Genomic DNA, 22,041 nt, shown 5'->3' on the forward strand with positions numbered 1-22,041 from the left:
GTGGGGGTGGGGGTGTTTGGTGGTGGGGGAGGGGGGGTGGGGGCAGTATTGTAGACAAAACTAAAAATATTATATTAGTAGGAATGAAAGACGATAGTCTACTAAGGTCTTTGAAGGTCACAACGAACAGCGTGCCGATGACTGATCGTTCATTATATGGTATATGTAATAATAAAAATGTTGCGAGTACCTCATTAAATGTAAGAGCTGACGGACAGAATAAATTAATGTTGTCTGATGGCAAATCTGCTGGCAAAGATATCACTTAACCGAATTGCTATTGTCTTAAATCAACCTTGCCTTTCATCAATATCGTCGTGAGATCTAATAACATGTTTGTGACGCGCGGCTTATAGTTTTCCAAGCATTGAAATAATGGCGCAATACAGCGGGGGAAATTAACATGCATTTATGGCATATTAGTTGTATTTATGGCCATTTAATGTCAACAGTCATCCTCAGTGCAGAAAACAAAATACAAGACACGCGTTATCATTTGCTCCCATGGCGTCTGTTGTGTACCATATTACCTGAGGGGTACAATTATTGAGTACAATAAATTCTCTTAGAGTTCAACACCAAAGACCTCGCCTGGTCAGTGTATTAGGGAATTTTGTTCTAAAGATCACAGGATTTTGGTCAGTTGGATGGCTTTAATGTTTGAATCCAGCATTGGCTTCCTCAACTGCGACATAGAATCTGCGACTCACAACCACTTGCCCCAATATGTGTGTCTTCCCTCCAGGATGTGCTTGTTTCGCTATACCACTTATAGCATTATTATTGCCCTGTTTTTCCCCAGGCTCTGCCCAGCTTCCTTCCACCGTAATTCTGGTCGCCGTCGTGAACTATTCTTGAGTGGGGCGTAAAACTGCAAATGAATAAATAAAGCATTATGTACAAGTCATATGTATGCTTGTTTTCAGGTTTAAAAGTTGTGTATTCACTCCAGATGATGTTCTCAAAGAAAACAAAAGGATGGAGCTGTAAACGCGTTATATAGTCTGTTTACTGCCAATTGTTAATGAAAAGTCATGTAATATCCAACATACGATACTCACTGGTGCCAAATTACCATTGCAATGCATGGAAAAGATATACTGTTGGTCGTAAATGGTCAGGTCCATAAACCATTAGATGTACTTGCAATGAATCTAAGCGTCAGCTGCGACATTCGTAAACCGTAAAGGGACGATCAAAGACGATTATCGCACGATCAAGTTCCAAAACACTCTGGGACACCAGTTCTTAGAGAAATATGTAAGAAACAGAACATAAGTAGAAAATTAACCTTTGGCTGCCGGTGTCTGACTCACATAGACGTTGAACGTGTTTGTGGTACAAATCTACATTTCTGCTGATGGGTAATAGTAATACATGTAGTATAAAATCGAGACACAGTGATGTCCAGGGTTGTCGTCGAAAACGGTTGTTGGTGAGTTAAAGGCCATAATTTAATACGAGGAATTTATGGGTAGCTTGACTTTACTTCCAATGATATTTACATTTATTTTATAAGCCATCGTGAAGAGTCACGCCAAACGTTCCATTATTTCAAATTTTAAGCACACGATTCTGCATTTGATTCTACTTCGGAGTTGCAGATAGCTGATATCCAATAAAACTGACCCTCTACATTTTTCACTATAATTCTGAATTATTTGTGTTTGCGGCCTTTTATAGGGAAATGTAGTGGAATAAACCGTGACATTGTGAATCAAAGCAAAACTACATGTATATGTATTCAAGTTTTAGGCTCCTTCCACCCAAACTGTGTGAAATATTGGAACAAAACGAGTATCTAAACAGTGCAACTCCTGATAGTTCTACCGGAAGCTGCGCGCAGTAGGCACAAAGTAATCAAACAGCAATCGGATCCAAGATAATGAGTGTATAGTTATTTCTTCGATTATTTCCTGATTTTGGTATCAAGCAAGCCTGGAAATAAGGAGCAGGACAAAGACAATGTCCTGCGCCAAACAGTATTTCGACAAAGACCCAACTGTTTGTCATGAATAGGTCAAGTGTTTACACGCATGGCTGCTTATGCATTTGTACAAGAATAAACAAAATTATACTTAGATAACTATACTTTTAGACGTCTAACTGATCGCTTCTGCCGGAAGTCCCTCAAGATCTTGACCATGCAGCTTGGATTCCAGGTCCCGATGATTTGGGGACGGTTCTAAAAATGATATATTGATGGGAAACTAGCCTGTGTTTTCCTCCTTGCTTCACTCAATCCATAAATGCGAAATTGTAGTGTAGAAGGAGTAAAATAAATAAATCGCCTTTATTTGAGAAAGGAGAAAACCAAAAAAAAAAAAAAAAAAAAAACCAGTGACGCCATTTCTCTACATATCATGATAAACATTGGTACGTGTAAGCAAGTGACGTCATTCTCATCTCGCGTACTATAAACAGTCCCCAGGCTGAACTGGGTTAGGTCTTCATTCGCTGACTATTTAACGTTTTGAAAGCAAAGTCATACAAATGCTCTTTCCTCCCTGTGGCATCGGATTTATTAATGACGTCCACTCTATACACAGGCAGTTTCACTTAAACCCATTCTGGCCTAGGGCATCTGCAGCCAGTTTCCTTTGGAAGAAGTGTCAATAGATCAAAGACCTCATGCAATTTTCCATAATTCTTAAGAGATTGATAATCAAATAACAATATGTTTCAACTCTAACACATTCAGATGACCCTCTGTTCAAGAGAACGCGAACTATAGGCGTGAGTAATAAAGCGGGTTAACATAACAGAGAGGAACATCCTAACATGTTGTATGTGTGGCTTAGTGTTGTGTTGTGGCCACCTCGGTGGCCTGGTGATTAAGGCGTCCATCTCGAAGTCGAGAGGCCCCGAGATCAAGCCCGATTCGGGTCATACAGAAGACTTTAAAAAGTGTACTTGTTGCTGCCTCGATGGCGCTCAGCACTGAGAGGTTAGAGCAAGGAAACAGGAATAGTCGGCCTGGTGTCTTTGTCACGGGAATAAGTGAGGTCTCTTGCCTGGTATCTTCGATACGATACTTCAGCGAAGGCATGGACTCGAGTTGCCACAAGAAGATACAATATATGTGCACACATCTACGTACTCCTCGTCGTCCTATGGCTGAAGTTTCATTATGGTATAAATGGTATAATTACCAAACTATACACATATGTTGCTATATAAACCGTTCAAAAGCATATGTATATTGATAAACGTTAAATTTTATCCTTTCTTTCAAGACGTGTGTTAATAGTTGTAGTGATACAGTTCTTAAAACACTACACACTGGTTTGGCAAAATGATATGATCGCATGGTGACATAATAGATTTTGTGATAAATGTTACAATCTATTATGTTATATATGACAACTTGTTCTGTTATTCTAACAGAATACTTTTGTCGGTGTAATGAGGGTATTCCGTTGTTTGTAACGCAAAATTACACTGTTGTAACATACTCCATTCCAGAATCATTCGGAAAACATATTGTATTAAATGTATAACAGATTAGTTCTTGGACTGTTTCTGCAAATGAAGTAGTATAATATGATCCAGATATCTCGTGAATTACGATTAAAATGAAACACTTTGTCCTCAGTTTTAAGTTTAGTGACTGCAATTACCACAGCGCGCGTGAGCGAAGGGCTCATTTCCCCCACAGATACCCATGTGTTCATTTCCGTGCTTTCTTTGTGACAATGAACGGTTTGGGGAGCTCGTGGAGCTGTAGTGTGCTAAAGGTAAACTGTTGGTTTACCTCGGACACTCGGGTTTTCACACCCATCGCTTTAGTGCCTGAAAATTCTACACTGTGACGTTAAAAAAAAAAACATTATATGAAGCATATAATTCAAGTTTAGCTAGTTGATGCAGATACATTTGACTCCCGGATTAAACCGGTCAGTGAGAACTAATTGTGCATTATTATATACATCAACACTAAAAGCGTATATATTTCAATTGTCACTGACAACTAACTCAACTTTCAACTGATAGAAGTAAATTTAGACTAACTCTCCAATATACCACTCAGGTCTAAACATGGTAAACACTATTATCGCTATTATCACCTCGAGGACATAACCTATCTAGCGTCTGTTTCTTCCGCCAAGCTGAAAATAGACAACAGCTATTCGGAAGACTCTGTCAGCATCTCAAATCACAATTTAGCTAAACATATGACATTCTGAACACTAGAATCTGAACAGTCTATATAACCGCAAAGTTAAACCCCGCATACAGTGGTCACACCATTACGAAAACCACTTTCTAAAACTTAACGAATTGAGGGGGGGGGGGGGTAGGGGGACAACCCTAAACGGCCATAGTTATTTTCTTCTGGCGTATGCGTGGTAACTTAACCCGGAATTGAGGCCTCTGTGAGGTGATTAGCACGCCAGCGCGACGTAATGATTCAGGAGCCTCTCACCAATGCTGTCGCTGCAGGTTTAAGTCCTTCCAAAGCATGCTGGCTTCCTCTCCGGTCATGCGTGGGAAGATCTGACAGCAACCTGCAGATGGTCGTGGATTTCCCCCGGGCTCTGGGTATAGTTTTTACGGCTTCTGTTTAATTTTCTTTATAGCAGTTTGGCTGTGGGCGTAGGCGTTGATTCAAACAGACCAAATGCTAGATATTTTATTTAAGGCATGCGCAGAATCCCGAAGCTCCCCCATAGTTCACAAACTAGTCCGGACTTTCCTTCATGCATGCGGCGACCAGCCTTTACAAGGGCTATCAAAGCATGCTGTTAATGGGAAAGAAGTAATATGTTTAATTGAACAGTTTTTCACAGCATTTCCATTGATACCGCTATGCTGGGATTGTTGAGTGTATTTCCCTATCGCCAAAGCAATCAAGTTCCCTCGCCATTATTTGCTCATTGTAGGGTATAACTTGCGCTGAAACGCGACCCAAGATAAGTACGCGTCAAGGTTTCGTGATTTGGGACATCCAGCAGGCACAAACTAGACTGTAGATCAACCTATTATCGTGGCATTTCAAGCCATTACGGCGATTCCTCTGGGCTCATTACACCCAAACAGTTGCTGCAGAGCGTAACTGGTACATTGTTATATGACAATGTGTTTTCTAGACACACCGTGTTCAATGCTTTTTATCGAGCGTCATATAGCTTAGCGTTATTGCAACGACAGGCACAGTATAACGCCTGAAATTAATAAACCTATTAATTGAATCAGTTTAACACAGGGTATCTGTGCATGCTTGATTGGTGTTTTAAACATACAACCTTTTCGTTTTTCTATGATAAATATTAGAAATGATTACATCTTCCCTGTATATGCGTCAGAGATTTACGTATGCATGGATATTTATGTTCTGATCGTATTACTTTGGGAGTCGAAGAAATGGGCTCCCCACAATATGGCTAAAATATTGCCCTTGTGGTGATGAGCCATAATAATGCATTCATTTATGTGGGCGTCTATATAAACAATTGTATACAGAATGGTTTATATGACCTCTTTACATCTTAAGCACTTCCAGTGATGGTACTTACAATTTATTAGAAGTCACTGGTCTAGGACTACTCAAAAATACTGTGTTGTCATCACATGTCACAGACATACTACATACCATCTGTTTCTAGGCTTAATTAATTGCTCATGTTTTTATGTCAAATTGCCCTATTTATACCTCCAGCAAGTTGTATCTCACGGGATGTTATTGATTATTGAATCCGACAATTACACCTCACTCGTCGATCACAAAATGAGAACTTCTAAACCACTCATGGTTCATGTTACATAATGACGATTTCAATACACCTGTTTGTGCACATATCAAGCTGTTGTTTGTTTACAAACTGTACATACCGAGTTTTACCTAGGCGTCATTTACACCTGATGTCTATCAACATTATCAGTGCAACCTGCGTGTATTATACGTTATATATTTATGACAGCAGTTACCTATGACTTTGATGTATAATAACTTGGAAAAAATGACACATATTTTTCTCTAATTCCACAAAAATCGTTAATGTTTTACGTACATGAATAAACAGATGGACTAGATTAACTACCTTGAGACCGTTTATTATATACATTATAGTTATATTTCAACACGTGGCATTATATATATATATATATATATATATATGAATATGAATGGCGTTCGTTAGCTCCATCTCATGTTCTGCAGCACGCACATAACAATAAACACATTCAACTATAATTAAGGATTCTTTTCTTGTTTACCCTTCAACATTATTTAAAAGGTATAAACATTGTGAGAAAGTCCTTTCTAACATTTTCCGCATCGTATCGCTATAAGGTTTCTCCTAGTAGCAGACTTAATACCTTATGTAAAAAGTAAGAAATACAGTCTACATAAATGAGCCACATCACTATATACGCTTTGTTTTTAGTTAGACAAGCAGTTTGCGAATAACACTGAAAAGTCTGATGAAAGAAGTGGTACACGGACAAGTTTTAAACATGCTTTAATCAGTCAAATGTGCGGAACAGATTTACTAGTTTGTTCTGCTAAATATAACATACATATATTCTATTATTTCGTTATAAAGATTCTATTAGAACTAGCCAAATATTATGTTGAATATGAATATTGTGTTATAATAACAGAATACCTTCTAGTATCACACTGCAGACAAATGACTTTCTGTTAAAATTGACAAAGTGATTTTTTTGGTCTTCATCAAATGTATAACGCTACACAAAGTGTCACACGAAGATCGACCAACATGTATTGTCAACTTTGTTCCACGAACAATAAGATCAAGTGAATCTACGAACAGATCCTGTTCAAAGCCAGATTTGAACCCGTATATTTCGTGTGTTTCGTGGTTAAGAAACCAGCGCCTTAATCACTGAACCATGTCCCGCTTCTCAAGTTTGGGGATAATTGACCGTGGACTATTTGATATGTATATACATAAACGCATGCGTACATGCAATATTGTCCTCCAACCGGTTCCACACTTTACTCTCGTAAATAATACAATTCCAAATTGTAATTAGTTTTATTGATTTCCTTTTGAATTTTTTTCATTGGAAATAAAAATATTGACTTAAGGTTAAAGTCCGAAATGAGGGGATAAAATAGGACCATTAAATTAAATCAATTTCCATATCGTGATTAGACACAGACGTATACAGTGAATATATTTATTTATGTATTTGATTGCTGCTTATCGCCATACTCAAGAATTGTCCACCGTTTTACGATGGCGGTCAGTTCTATGGGGGGGTGAGGAATCGGGAATAAACCACCGACTTTTAGAAAGTTACGGGCCAACTTTCCCACGTGTGACGTTTAGGCTACACTAACTGGTGGAAGACAAATGGCTTTGGATGAAAGTCACTCTGCGCAAATGGATCGGTTATTATCACCAAGTGCCCCAAAACGGTGGGGAACAATAAAAATCATGCAATCTACAAACATCCAAGGCTGGTCTTGAACCCGCATCTTGTGTGTCCATTGAAAGTCGAGCGCCCAACGACTACAGACCCTATATTTGTGTATGCCATGAATTTGAGAAATGACACGTATACACAGCGACACAGATTTCCTAAAACTTAATCTCCAGTACTTAAGCGCTTCAATATGGGCCTAAGCCTACATATTATATGTCTACATATACGTCCGCTTCATAATGCATCATTTTTAACCGCATTAAGTTACAGTATGTTCGAACTAAACTATCTTTCGCTGTATCCTCTATCAAGTGAAAATATCTTCAAGTCGTATGCATTTTATTTCTTATTTTTAAAACACTGAACACGATTTTCAGAAATATATATATACAATGACGCTATTTTCAAAGCTTTAAAAAATTATTTTAAGCCATTAAAAATAGTTAATTTTTAAAGCTTTTGGAAAGCTTTTGAAAGTTATTTTGAAATTCCTTTGTAAAGCTTAGAAAATTATTTTCGAATGATTTACCGGCTAAGCAATAACTGTCTTCACAGACTTTCAAAATGCGGAACGAATACATGTTGCACAAAGCACCCATACAAGCACGGTGTGAAACGGCGGTTTACTTCTCCCGCGGTAAAGTTTGGAGCACTTCCGGTCTTGTTGAGCTGTTCCTGAGCAAGGGACGAGTGAAGGGCAACAAAATGGCATCCCTGGCCAAGCTGCGACAGGCTACAGGGGTTTTGTGCTCGCGTTTTCTGGCAAGGTTTGTGTTAGCAGAGCGTATTTGGTCTCTGCACAATAATATAAGGATTATTTAAGGATTAATTAGACAGTATTAGTGTTGTAAAAAATGTAAATAAACGAGTGTTGGCCTTTCTATTTTGACAGCCAAAAGTCTCGGAGCGAATGTTGACATGACGTGGTGTCCATTTTCCGAGACAGTTTAATACAATACATATTGGTATTATTTTGATGACCGCACACCGAAATGATTTGTTCAAGAAACATTTCAAGTATTTTGTTTTTACTGTCGATTATCTGACTAAGAATAAGCGCGTTTGGTTGCTGGTAGTTGCGAAGTGGGTAGCCCCGAAAGACTCCAAATCCTTTTCTTATACTAGCCTAGCGTCGTTGTAGTCTCGACACAGACACTGTTAATTTCTTATTCAACGAAGGTCCAGGCCGATTGTCATTGTTATCGAACAAGTTTCGTGCTAATAAAAAACATAAACATAAAGACCTGCTTTCTGCATCCACCAGACTCCCACCATATGGCCTGACTCGCTTAAGTATAGATTTATTATAGCTATGAAGGCCTCCACGTGACACGCCCCGCGGCTACTGCTGCCATCTTTCCACTGCTCCACGATGAAGCAAGACATGCATGTAGCTGATCTCAGAACGAGATGGCAGTCATGGGGGGATAGCGTCTGAAAAGGTATTTTGTTTTTTTGAATTTGTGCATCTGTCATGGATCGGTTTTGGTTTGTTAACAGTCAGAACAAGTTAGTTCAGTACGGGGACCACTTGGTTGACACAGATTTACCTTAGGGAAGTTTTAATGTGCGTGCCAAGATGCAGTAAATGTTCCTAACCATCAATCCGACACGTGGGGCTGTTGTCGACCGTAACTCTCGTTTGATTTGAGAGTTACCCCACACTGCAACTAGGTTGCAGGGACTAGGTGTACACAACGCTGTTAGTACTTAAGGCCATTCAGATGACATTTATTTATGTGAGGGAGGGTTTTATAATGTGCAAGTGAACTGTGGGAAATGTTCCTTACCTTCAGTTTGACACATTTAGAGCTGTCTTACACCGTAACTCTCGCAAATGCATTGCTTGATCAGAGTTAGCCTACTCTGCAACTAAAGATCAACCCTAAAACTCATTTCAGTTTTTTTCAAAATAAAGGTGTTCCCACTGTTTCAGCTATCATTCTTTAATTCAGTGAGCTATATGATTTCCCTCCTTATTTAACATTCTGTCATCTTACCTTGTCGGTCGACATTCAGCCAGTCTCCAATCAGTTAGTGTGCATGCTGGATGGGAAATGGGTACATCAGAAGTCGGACTTAGCTAGAAACTAGACATGCATGTATATATATTTTCATAATCTGCAGGACAAGCACACTATTAACTTTTGTTTTGCCTCAGCAGAAATTTGATTTATACTTAAATAACCCTTGATGGTTATTTAGTGGGCCATGGGCTGAAAAAGTTTTGCTACAGCTTACTGAATGATCCCCTGCCTCATTTCACAATAATAAATGTCATAAATACCAATGCAAGCCATCATGCATTGTCATCTTCCATATCAGAGTTTCAAACTAGACCATAATAACAGCTTTTCATTCCCAATATGCTGAAATAAATTTTATACTGATTGTGCTGCAGAATATTATTATAAAACAAAGACAATAGCTATGATTACTTATGATTAAGAGACGTGTTGTTACAGTCTACTGAATAAAATTTTCTGCATTTTCTGCCCTGTCAGCACTCTCCAGTCCGGATTTGGTATATTTCGCATTTTTTCATGTTCCACTTTGAGGAGAAAGTCTTCTTGGAAGACAACACCAAAGTGTGCCAAAATGTGGATATTTACAAATATTTCATGCTGACAGGACTTGGTTTATACATGAGAGATGCTGTTGCCAGGTTGTTTATAGTAACTAACACTGGCTTGATAGGTTTGCTTTTTCAGCTAAAAAGTCTTGCATTGAGGAAGGCATGTGTGATCCATTAAATATCTACCAGCTGAATGAATATCATAAATATAAAATGTAGAGGTAGTACATTTAACATCCTCAGCTTCCAACAGCAGTAAATGCATTTGAAATAATCTTTGAATGAGACAGGGCTGCCAGCATTTAAACACAGCAACAACTCTAACACACACACAAAAAAATACAAATGGCTACATTAAAATGCCATTTTCCAGGATGAATATAGCCACACTTTATTATATGAATGTGGATTTTCCAATACTAGGAAGAGAGAGAGATAACATTTCTCAGAATGCCCCAATGCACAGTATAGTTATTCCTCTTTATATGCATTTGGTATTTTTAGGGGTCCACGCTAGTACTTAGCGGGACACCTCTTGAAATCGTTCGGGTTATTAGGTGGACCAGCATGGCTGGAACATATATTGATTTTATTCGGATTTTTATTATTATTATTTTTCTGCGACAAATTTTGTGAACGAGTTTTTGAACAGAACTTAAAGGAATACAAACACAATATTACACAGGTATAATCCCTAGGTCATGTAGTTGATGGCAAATTTTAAACAAAAATTCTTGGCCATGTGGTATGGCGGCCATATTGGAATTTGTGCAAAACCTTTCAAAAACTTCTTCTCTGAAACTATTCAAGCCATTTAATTCAAATTATGTATACATACTCTTAAATCGGGGTGGGGGGGGGTGGGGGGTGGGGGGCACAATTCTTGTTGTAAGGCATTCAGATGGTATGCAAATTAGTAGAGTTTGGCAGGGTTTAACTATGTTATGTGACCAATTTTTTGCGTTTTGTGAATTTTAAAGCTTAAATAACAGTCAGGCAAGATTTTAAATGGCACATTGCATAAATGTACTTTTGCAAGAGGAATCCAAATACGTAATCAAAATTGACCGGAAGTCGAAATTTCCAGGGGAAATCAAATAACAAATAGGGAAAAGGGCAAATTTCATATTTACTTCTATAAAATTAAACGAACCACAAATAAAACATCGATTTACAGGTTATCTATACGTAGCGGTGAATGACTAATGTCACATTTGCATATATACCGTAAAGGTTTAAAGTTTAGGATATACATATAACATACACTGATTAGACAGGTCCAGACTGTACCTGTATATTATAGACTTGTAGAGGTGAGGTACTGACCAGCATGTCTACAGGTTATTATTACTTTATTGGGCTGTTCATGATGTCATTCGTTTGGTACTGTAAATTGTTATAAGATGTACACACAACATACACAAATATACAGAATGTATCTATTACCAGCTCATACAGGATGATAGCAGTTGGGGTTGAATAAGATGGTGAACGGTAATGTGATGTTTCTGATGTGACGTCATTTGGGTTTGGTACCGTAAACATTACAGTGTTACAGTATGTAAACGTGAAAAAGACCTGCAGTACACATGTATATGTATATATATATATATGGTACATTTACATACACGTGTAAACTTATAGTAGTTTGGTTTTCACCAGCACAATCGTGTGTGCTGTCATAGGGATGGTCTTTCTCCGAAGCTGTCAGCCGAAGATCGCAGCTGCCTAATCTCTATGCTAGCCTCCAGTACTTGATCCATTGTAAATGACGCCCGGCAGTGTAGGGGTTCGAATCCAGTACATTTTTTTCCATTTTTTTTTTAACCTTTTTTCATTATCCTGAACTTTATAAACACCAGGCTACCAGCAGTGGTAGAAGATAAATGGCATGGACCCCGGCATCGCTGTTGGATAACAGCTGTTTTTCTCTGTTCTTTTTTTCTGTCCATCCAAGGCAACCCCATCCCCGCACATTCCTACCCTCCTAGAAAAATATGTAGATTTCTTGTTTTATTACATGTCAGTGTCTGTCTTTTAGGTAATCTCTGAAGAAGGCAGACTTGACCAATGAGATCCTGTGTTCATACAGTCAGACTTGGTCGAATACAGCTTAAAGTTACAGAGTTAGTAAGATATCTGGCTTTCCTTTCTCCTTAAACCATCCAATGAAGGTATAGGCTCCATGTGAATTTATTGACCCTAATATTTTCAGGGGCTATGTTGCATCAGGGACGTCTGTTTCAACATCTGGTGTAGCAGATCAGGAGGGTGGGGATGTTCAGACAATCACTGTCAGTGAGAAGGTGAGTTAGACTGTGTGCTCTGCTGTGTGCCAACACTGAAATTTCCTCTACAGCTGCTGAAATTAGTTTTGTGTAACCATTATACTCTTATCAGAAAATGTCATTCACTGGAGAACTTCTTCAATCAGCTGAATAAGAAAATGTACTGGTGTATTGAAAAAAAATGACATAAATCAAAATAAATTGAGTTATTTTAGTAGAGGGCTGGAAACAGACCTAATCTGCCACAAACAATTTTAAGTACATGTATAAATCAAGTTTTAATGAGCAATTCTCATGAGGCCATGGAATCAGTCATGTTCAAGCAAGATACATGATATCACCTCACTTATAACCATACATCCCAAGTATATATGGTTGAAAGTCACAACAAGGTTCAAGTAACTTAAGTGGTATCAGCTGTGTAGTTGGGTTATGGAAATAACTTGCTCCTGATTGTTTAAAACATGGCAGCGCTTGTGATTGTCTCAGTGTGGTGATTTTCCTTATTATGAACTGCAATACCTCAGTTGTTGCTGTCACAAAAACAGATAGTTATGCATTTTAAAGTTACTGTAGGGTACTTTATTGTTGTATACGTTTGGACTAGTCTTTTTTTTTATTAGCACAGCATAAGGTGCTTCTAGCTACATTTATTTATTTCATTTGTGTTTTAATTCCTGCTGAGGGGGCTTCCATGGCCTTGAGAAAGTCTGCCAGCAACCTGCGGATGGTCATAGGTTTTCTATGGTACAGAATTCAGGAAACCAGGGCTGACCACTGGCATGTGCGAAGTACTTGCTAAACTTTCCCTCATCGGATATGCACATTTTACACCTCAACATGTGTGCAAGCCATATTGGTGGAAGACCACCTGCATTGACCTATGATTGGTTATTGAAACTTGACTGTCTGATGCATGGTACTTTCAATTCTAACGTTGTGCCAAAGCTTTATTATCCCAGACAGAGAAATCTTCTCAAGCTGTGAATATATTAAGAGTAATGAAACAATAGTGTCTATTGAGGACAACCTTGAAATTCAAATATTGAAGTTATTATTCATATTACTCACCAGGAACTCTTCCTCTCCGGCCGTACGTGGGAAGGTCTGCCAGCAACCTGCGGATGGGTGTGGGTTTCCTCCTGGCTCTGCCCGGTTTCCACCCACCATAATGCTGGCCGCCGTTGTATAAGTGAAATATTCTACATGATTTTCATTTAGACAGCAGGAACTGATGAATTAGACAGTTCATTTGTATCTGATTTGAAAGCAATTCATCCACTATCATCTCGAGTTTAATGGCAACTGTCTCCAAAGTAGACGCCTACAAGGACAAGAGTACAAAGCTTCTTTTTTTTTTTGTTTGTTAGTTGTTTTTTTTTTTAGCCCTGACGGTTGTGCCTTTTAGAAACTCTTGACATTTCAGCACCTGTACTTTAGTATATAAATATACATTCCAGATTGTTAGTTTTTGTTAAGTTTTATTTTGAGGAGGTTTTCTTCTTTGCCCACATCATGAGCTCTTAGTCTTCCTGCTCTAACACGCCTTTGAGGATTGTTTTGAAGCCGTTTTCACTCCATACATGTCGTCATGTTTAACACTTAATCAGTACAAAGATATACATGATGCTATCTTTAGTTAGGATGATATATATAACCCTCTTATGCGTGGGTGGAGTATGTGTGAAATAGTCATTTTCGTTATGGTTTCCCCTTGGGGAAAAAAACCCTGAATCAATTTTTAACAAAAGGTAAATCAGTGAAATGAAAAGAAAAACTAAACTCCTGTTGATTGCAAGTTGTTATAGGTCAGTATACGCTATCAGTGTCCCCAGCCAGTAAACAAGGCCATATATATATATATATATATATATATATATATATATATATATATATATATATGTATATATGATCTACGCTCTTTCTTGGCACAGGTGTTGTTCAGACTTGCACAGTAGATTTGTTCTCAACCATTAGAGCTTGTATCCATGGTTTATAAATGGCTGTCCTGTTTTTACCCTAATTCTCGAACCTTTTCGCATGTGAAAGACCAACTTTCAGTGTAATTTATGCACATTGTTAATTTGATTTTAGAGACAAAACTACTTTGGCTGGATTGGCCACTTTCTAGGCTTCACAGAAAGTATAATTTTATCAGTCTACACAGAATAATGCCTTCAGAATGTGCTTGAATAAACACTATGAAAACATATGGAAAGGTTGAAGAATTACAGTCATTTGCTTAGATAAATCCCTTACTTTTCATACAAGATATTTTCCCTGAAATGCAGTAAATAACCTAAAATTTCACCCAAATGGGCATTTTTACAGGCAAAATAAGGTCATAAAATATTACTTCTGGTACGGAAATTTAATTTCTCCCGGTAGGATATTATCTTACCTTTCTCCTGGGTCATTAAGATGCTCATTGAATGTTACTTTCGAGCCCTGGATTGCACCATATAATGGAGATTTCTTGAGTTTAGCATAAAGCAAGTGATTTTTGAAATTTGTGAATTGTTTATCAGCTATGTTTAAGTGTTTGGAAAACTTTCCCGTAAATTGCCATGACAATTTACAAGTCATGACTTCATTGTGAATTGTTTATCAGCCATGACTTCAGTATTTGGAAAACTTGTTTGTGAATTGCCATATTTGAAAAACTTAAGTGTGATATTGTTTATTAGCCATGACTTCATTGTGAATTGTTTATTAGCCATGAATTCGGTGTTTGGAAAACTTGCATGTGAATTGTTTGTCAGACATGACCTCATTGTTTGGAAAACTTGCATGTGAATTGTTTGTCAGACATGACCTCATTGTTTGGAAAATTTGCTTGCTAGTTGTTTATCTGCCACGACTTCGTTGTTTAGAAAACTTGACTGAATTTTTTATCAGCCGTGACTTCAATGTTAGGAAAACTTGCCTATGAATTGTTTATGTGAGTGTACTAGCAGTGTCAGTTTGTGACAAATCTGCACATCATAGATGTATGTGTTTTCAAAACATGTTAATATGTGATGAATGCAAACATCCTACATGAATTGTTGTCATTTGTCATTGTCATTTAGTGACAGTTCCATGTTCTTAAAGTTAAGTATTTTCTGTTAACGGTCTACCAAAAACTGTAACCAGTCCACCAAAAACTGTTACCAGTCTACCAAAAACTGTTACCAATCTACCAAAAACTGCTACCAGTCTACCAAAAACTGTTACTAATCTACCAAAAACTGTTACTATATACATGCAGGTATCCAAAATTGTTCCCAGTATAGATGTCTGTATTCATCCACTCTTATCATGGCCTTTGCTGCAGATGGATATCACTCATCTGAGTGGCGTTCCAGAAGAACATATTAAAACTCGTCGAGTGAAGATCTACGTGCCCGCCAGAAACGCCATGCAGTCAGGATCCTTTGGGACAAGAAAATGGCGCCTTGACTTTGACACTCGGGAACGTTGGGAGAACCCTCTCATGGGTTGGACCTCTACGTAAGCTGACTTGAAAGTCAAAAAAAAAGTATAAAGAATGTTTAAAAAAGGAAATAAACAGAATGTGTTGTATAAGGCTTTAAAGATTGGAGAAATGTGACCAAAGATAAGCAATTTTGGAAGAGGAGTGTCTGAATTTTGAACAGTTATACTGTATCAATACAGAAAAGTATGTATGACAAAGTGTGATGAATGTCTGCTGGAAGCTGGAAAGATTTTCTTTTCTTTGTTTCTGGTCAAGCAAAATTATTTTGAGAACAGTATTTTGCCTTTTAGTAATTATGTGTATCTGTTTTCGTTTTGTAGAGATTGTCGACTCTTATATATTTTTATATATTATTTGAGTCGTGGGCCTATATCATAAAATACAGCTTGTCTTAGTTATAGAGGGATATATACATGAAGTATTCCAGAATTTATATATGTACATATATTATAAAATATTATGGTTTTCGAGTTTTAACTAAAGTTTGGTTCTTGTTAATTGGTCTTAAACATGTCTGTGTGTTTTATTTCATTTTGAATGTTCCCATCACATCAGAAACCATTCACTGATTCCTGATTTCAGTTTGTTCTCACTACGATATGGCTGAAATATTGGCGTTAAGCCATAATCATTTGTTTATTCATTATTTAGAGGGGATCCCTTGTTCAACATGCAGGTGGATTTTAAGTCCAAGGATGATGCAGTTGACTTTTGTGAGAAAAATGGTAAGAACTTGTGAAAGAGAAACTTAAATATATCAGGCAAAAATAAGCTCATCATGCTACATGTATTTACTTACAAATGTAATGTCTGAAATTTATGCTTGTAGTTCCAAAATTTTACCTGACAGTTTGCCATGAGGGTTTAGGTGATATTATAGTTTTGTGACCAGTTTTTATTATCCAGAAACCTGTGAATTGTCCATGTACTAATACATGAGAACTAAAAAAGCTTTCATTAACATCAAAATTAAGAAACCAAAGAAAAACTAAATATAAAGAAGAAATAGTGCCTGTTTAATTTTGTTATTGGGACAACAGAATGTTACTTAGTTATCTCACACTGTAATAAACAGTGCATCAAAAGTAAGTTTCCCTCAAAACTGTGTTGGACATTTACCAAGATGTTTGCCCAATGGTTGTGAAATTTTGCACTCAGTATTTCAGTAATCTAGTGAACACACTGTAGCTAGAATTACCCTGTAGATTCATATGTACTCCAATGAATATGCGCAAATGCATTATCGGTTGAATTTTGAAAATTTTACAAACAGATGCCTTTACACATGGTTGCAGAGTGAAAAATGTCTTCTTTGAACACGAAAGCATTCAGCACATGCAATGGCCCGCCAATCCCAATTATCTTGAATCTGTAAAATTTCGAACAAACCAATGATGCGTTTGTGCATGCTCATTGGAGCACATCTGTATCTACAGGGTAATCCTTGCTACAGTGTGTTGACTTGATTACTGAGATGCTGTGTACAAAATTTCAAAACAATTGGGCAAATATCTTGGTAAATTCCAAACATGGTTCTTGGGGGTAACCCATTTTTGACGCACTGTTTATATCAAACCAGAGGCAAGTATTTGTTTTTTGTCTGTCCTTGTCTTGCTTTGGGCCTACCTTCACAAAACTTGGTGAATCATTTTTTCGTAACTATGCTCGTAAATGACGATGCCTTATGAGGATCACTTTCTCAGACCTTGGATCAGTTTGAAAACCATGTTTGCTTCATATGTTTTCCAATTTTGATTTGTGCGCGGATTCAGTTTGTGTTCCCTCAGAACAAGTTGAATAACCATTTTGATCTGTAATCAAGTTCTCTGAGTTTGCTTGTTGGAACTGTTATGACGTGCATATGCTTTAACTTCCAGTGCTTCACATATACTTCTTTCTTATCTGTTGAACTAAAGACTTTAAAAGTGGTATTTGTCGCTGTCTCACTTAGCGTTCAGCGCTGAGATTGTAGAGCAAGGAAACAGGACTGGTTGACCCGATGTCAGTATAATCTGACTGGGTGGGGTGTCATGTCTGGTGTCGTCAACTCTGGCGGTATGGCTGTCTTACGACTGAAAAAAGTACCACATGAAAACCAAAGTATACATGCATTCTTATCTGTTTACCGTCAACATATTATAGAACATTGGAGTTTCCTTTTTTTTGACAGGATGGGAGTACGTGATTGAGGAGAAAGCAGTTAGGACATTCAAGAAGAAATCTTACGGATCAAACTTTTCGTGGGATAAGAAGACCAGAGTCTCTACAAAGTAACAGCAGCGTTTTTAGACAAATGGAATTACATGTACTTGGACATTTGATGGACCATGTGATCGTTTGATGCCCTGTTCTCGGAGAGACACCTGTTACAGAATACTAACTCGAAACTTTGTACATACATAGGTACAGTAGATGATGATTCTGCGCTTTATTATTATAGGTAAAAAGGATGTCACTCTATCTGGAGAGGTTTGTGTCCTGACATATTCAGTCTAGAGCAACAACCATCGTTCGTCACAAAGACAGTGTGTGAAGCAGTGCTATTTACCCTTACCTCGTTGTTTCAGTAAAATTATTATTGTCGGGTAGATTTGCTTTTTGTGTTTGATCTTTCCACATGACCTTTAAGCCTGTATAAGTTGTGAAGACGTCAGGGGAAAATTTCAAAATCCATGTCTGATTTTTTGAGTTAAAATTTCAATTCTTGTCACATGGCTTAGTTGTTGGTACTAAAAATGAAATTTTAATGCTAAAAATAAGCCCTAAAGTCCTATTTCTCTGAAGTGAGAAATGACTTCGTGGAATATTCCCTTGTCACCAGGATCACGGAAGATGTCAAACCATGTCTTAACTTGAAAACTTATTCCTGAATGTTGATTTGAGTTTTAACAAACTTGCAGTTTTATCACGAAGTGGTAAGACAATTCTTACTGTAATTCTTTAACCTTTTCGTATGTTTGCAAGGTGTTTATTCAGGTGTATTCTGAATGCATTATTCTGTGTTGACTGATAAAATTATACTTTTCTGAAGCCCTGTAACTGGCTAATAAAATCAAATTAAAAATGTGCATAAATTGCACTGAGAGTTACTCTTTCGTATGCGAAAAGGTTGTGGAATTAGGGTGGTATTAAAATAACAATCCTGAAGGCAAAATACAATACGTTATTATTGCAGTAAACCTTTTGAATTAAAGTCTGCCAGCGCCATGGTCCTGCGGTCTGGCTCTGACCTACTTTTTTGACATTCACGGCTCTACCAGGTAATTTATCATTTTTTAATCACTTTAAAAGTGACACATAGCATCAGGAATGAAAATTTTCAGCTGAACAGCTGATTTTCAGAGAAGTCAAGATTTTCAAAGTATCTAACTTTGAAAATCGGACTAATTGTTTTACTAATGGGGGTCAGCAAGTAGAAGAAATTTCAGCTGGTGTCAGTGGAAAAGATTTTCTTTCCTGTGGTACCTTGGTTGGTCTGCTTAACGTTCTGTTCTGCGATGCCCATCCATCTCATCTAGGATGGTCTTACATTCTAAATTACATATTTCTCTCCTCCATTCGTTTCATTGTAGTTCTCACAGCCTCAGATCTAGCTCTTGTAGGTTCAACTGCAACTTCAATCTTGGCGGTTTGTCTGGTACCTGATGAATTGTGAAGGTTACCTCTGGGCGCTTAACCCTTTTGACCCTCGAGCCATAAACCTGAAAGTGAAAAATTTCGAGAACATCACGAAAACCCAATGATATATGCATGTATAGCGAAAAAACAACAATATTTAAAAGCATACATTTGTAACTAAAACTTTAAAGACAATTATACTTTTGCTAAGAATGTTTAATCAACATATACAAAGAATACAGAAACAAATTGAAACTTGTATTTTTGTGATAAAGTAATGAAATACATGTCATGGCATGGTACTAAAAACCTTTTGGAAGTCTAAAACCCTAGCATATATCTAAGAACAAATGTTACACCAGCATGAATACTTTCGCAAGAAAAATTTAAAAACGAAGAAGAAATAGATTAAACCATAAATTAATTGATGAAGAATGTTGTAGGCAATATATTTAGTGATTTTTATTTACATATGGTAACTATAACGATAAGTTCGAGAGCTTGGTTAACGATCAGTATAATATATTATGGTGCTACAGGAGACAGTGAATTGTCACTGCGGAGATTTCGTCGTCTTCCTATGTCGTCGTCTGGGACTCTGCTTGTCATGTTTACAGACGCCGTTGTGTTTGATTCGAATCACAACTCCAGACTCGCAAGCTGCTTTCCTCATCTCACAAAAGTTGCTATAGGTGATGTTGTTAGAACCGCACATGGGATGTGGCTTAATATCTGCTTCTTCACAGATTTCTCGACACATGACGCATTTTGGTTGCTTGATCTCTTCGTCCACTAAGCATATCCTGTCTTTGGGGCATTTAAGAGATTCGCATGTTGTGTTCGCTGTGAAAACAACAAAGAGAAAACCGTTGTATTACTGAGATCGGAGAGCTGGATATAATGATAGAGAATTAAATTGTAGAGCCAAGGTAATAAGCACTAATTATCGATGAAGACATCAAGAAAATAATAGGAAATGTGCAGATAACATTAAAAAAAAACAAGAAAAAAAAAAAAAACAACGACATGTACATTATGTTCTTGAAACTTTGGCAAAGGTAGTGTTGTTGGTAAGTCTAGACCAGATTAGGTAGCGGTATCGAAACTTTTGGTGTACTGCGTATATACATATATTTTATTCAACCATTTAATCCCAGCCCAGTGAAACTCTGGAATTGTATCTTACCTTTGCATTTTCCTGGGTAAAGCACAGTTGTCTGGAAGGCGTTTTCACAGGCAATTTTCCGGATCTGGCAGATACTTTCATAGGTGATGCCATCAGACCCACAAATCTGTTCTGCTTCGCTGGTGGCCGGAGGACAGTGCTTCGTGCATGGAATACAATGAGGGTTGCCATTCTGATCTTCCATACATGTGCCATCTCTGCACTTGACTTTTTTACAGGATTCTGCGAGAAGTAAATTTAAGATAATAAAGATGAACATTCTGGAACATTAGCCAAAATAATTGAGTTAAAGCCTGTATGTACACATATGATTTACATAGAAAATGTCACTATTTGAGGCGTCAAGTTAAGAAAGGTTGGCTTAAGCGAAGGGTTTGTATAATATGAATTCGTACGAGAGTAACTGACTGTGTACTTACTGCGACATTTCCCTTCATATGCAATCTCCACTTTCTCATGATGACGACAATTGTAGGCGAGCAGACGACACTGATTCTTAAACGTCTTCCGATTTGTGCCACAAACTTTCCTCTTCAGCATATCCTTGGAGCAGACGGGACTACAAGCACACTTGGGGCCCTTCTTGGTGTTCACACACTTCTTGCCAGCTCCACAGTTCACTCTGTCGCAAGTAACTACAATGAATAAGCAAAAGCATATGTTAAACTGGGACTTCGTGTATAATACAAATAATAGCTAAGCTTCGAACATGTACATCTTCGTTTAATGCATGAGGGCATTTGTTCTGAAACTACACGCAAAGACATATTAAATTGTCAAGAAGACAACAACATTAAAGACAGCTAGTCTGTGGATTTCTACAATAAATGTTAATTTACTTTATTAAGTTTCTTTTGCCAAGGAGTTCAAAAACGTCTGAAACATAACGTCAACTTGTAGTTGAACAAGCCTCTGAGCTTCGTTACTGAACTCACTGTGACATTTTTCACAAGATGGCGCTCCTCCCAAGAAAGCTTCCCAATAGAAAAGTTTGGCGGGCGTCGCATCGTCGTGGTTAGACCAGGCCATTGTCAGGAGTCCATTCTTACAACACTCTTCCTTGGACAATTTGGTTTTGTACAGGTGCTGGCAACGGCCATTCTTCGTGATAGTAGTCCAACACATGCCGCCTGTAGAAGAGAAAATAATCGTCAAACATTGGAACATAAATGGGCTGCATACAGAACAATCAAGTTCGTTTGAAAATTCTACAATAACATTCTATATAGCTCATTCTGTATGTGCGATATCATGGGAATAAGAATGCCGGTACCAACTACATGAACTAAGGAATTAAGTCTTTGAAAATGTTTGAAAAAGAAACAAAAATTTACCAGTGTTTGGAAAGTTTGTTCACTATTCGTTCTTTTTAAAAGTTTCTACCTTCTACCATATAGTTTGTTGTTTCTGAGCAAGTATAGTAAAAACGTACAAAAAATGACTTACCATCGACAACATGAAAGAGGAATTGGATTAACAAGGTGATCAATAATCTCGTCAT

At 37.6% G+C, this 22,041-nt stretch overlaps 2 protein-coding genes across 2 annotated transcripts; one reads left to right on the forward strand and one right to left on the reverse strand.

Moving 5' to 3' along the window:
• The first annotated feature begins 8,085 nt into the window (after positions 1-8,085).
• LOC135473145 (NADH dehydrogenase [ubiquinone] iron-sulfur protein 4, mitochondrial-like) lies at positions 8,086-18,829 on the forward strand. The gene is made up of 5 exons (XM_064752980.1): positions 8,086-8,162; positions 12,186-12,276; positions 15,575-15,750; positions 16,388-16,461; positions 17,907-18,829. The coding sequence occupies exons 1-5, from the start codon at positions 8,101-8,103 to the stop codon at positions 18,008-18,010; spliced, it is 507 nt and encodes a 168-aa protein (XP_064609050.1). The 5' UTR covers positions 8,086-8,100; the 3' UTR covers positions 18,011-18,829.
• A 1,078-nt stretch (positions 18,830-19,907) lies between these two features.
• LOC135473239 (follistatin-like) lies at positions 19,908-22,041 on the reverse strand. Its single transcript, XM_064753083.1, has 5 exons — positions 21,987-22,041; positions 21,476-21,670; positions 20,960-21,175; positions 20,541-20,762; positions 19,908-20,197 (listed from the first exon to the last, which is right to left on the reverse strand). Exons 1-5 carry the CDS (start codon positions 22,039-22,041, stop codon positions 19,908-19,910), a joined length of 978 nt encoding a protein of 325 aa, XP_064609153.1.

This window comes from Liolophura sinensis, chromosome 8, assembly GCF_032854445.1.
Source record: "Liolophura sinensis isolate JHLJ2023 chromosome 8, CUHK_Ljap_v2, whole genome shotgun sequence".
In the NCBI taxonomy this organism is placed as follows: Eukaryota; Metazoa; Mollusca; class Polyplacophora; order Chitonida; family Chitonidae; genus Liolophura; species Liolophura sinensis.

Bases quoted from the DNA above. Each gene is read 5' to 3' on its own strand.
- LOC135473239 (XM_064753083.1), bottom strand. From the start codon at position 22,041: ATGACGAGATTATTGATCACCTTGTTAATCCAATTCCTCTTTCATGTT. The intron at 21,176-21,475 runs GTGAGTTCAGTA...TATTCATTGTAG, and splicing joins ATCTTGTGAAAAATGTCACA to TTACTTGCGACAGAGTGAAC. The intron at 20,198-20,540 runs GTAAGATACAAT...TTGTTTTCACAG, and splicing joins TTACCCAGGAAAATGCAAAG to CGAACACAACATGCGAATCT.
- LOC135473145 (XM_064752980.1), top strand. From the start codon at position 8,101: ATGGCATCCCTGGCCAAGCTGCGACAGGCTACAGGGGTTTTGTGCTCG. The intron at 12,277-15,574 runs GTGAGTTAGACT...CCTTTGCTGCAG, and splicing joins CAATCACTGTCAGTGAGAAG to ATGGATATCACTCATCTGAG. The intron at 15,751-16,387 runs GTAAGCTGACTT...TTCATTATTTAG, and splicing joins CTCATGGGTTGGACCTCTAC to AGGGGATCCCTTGTTCAACA.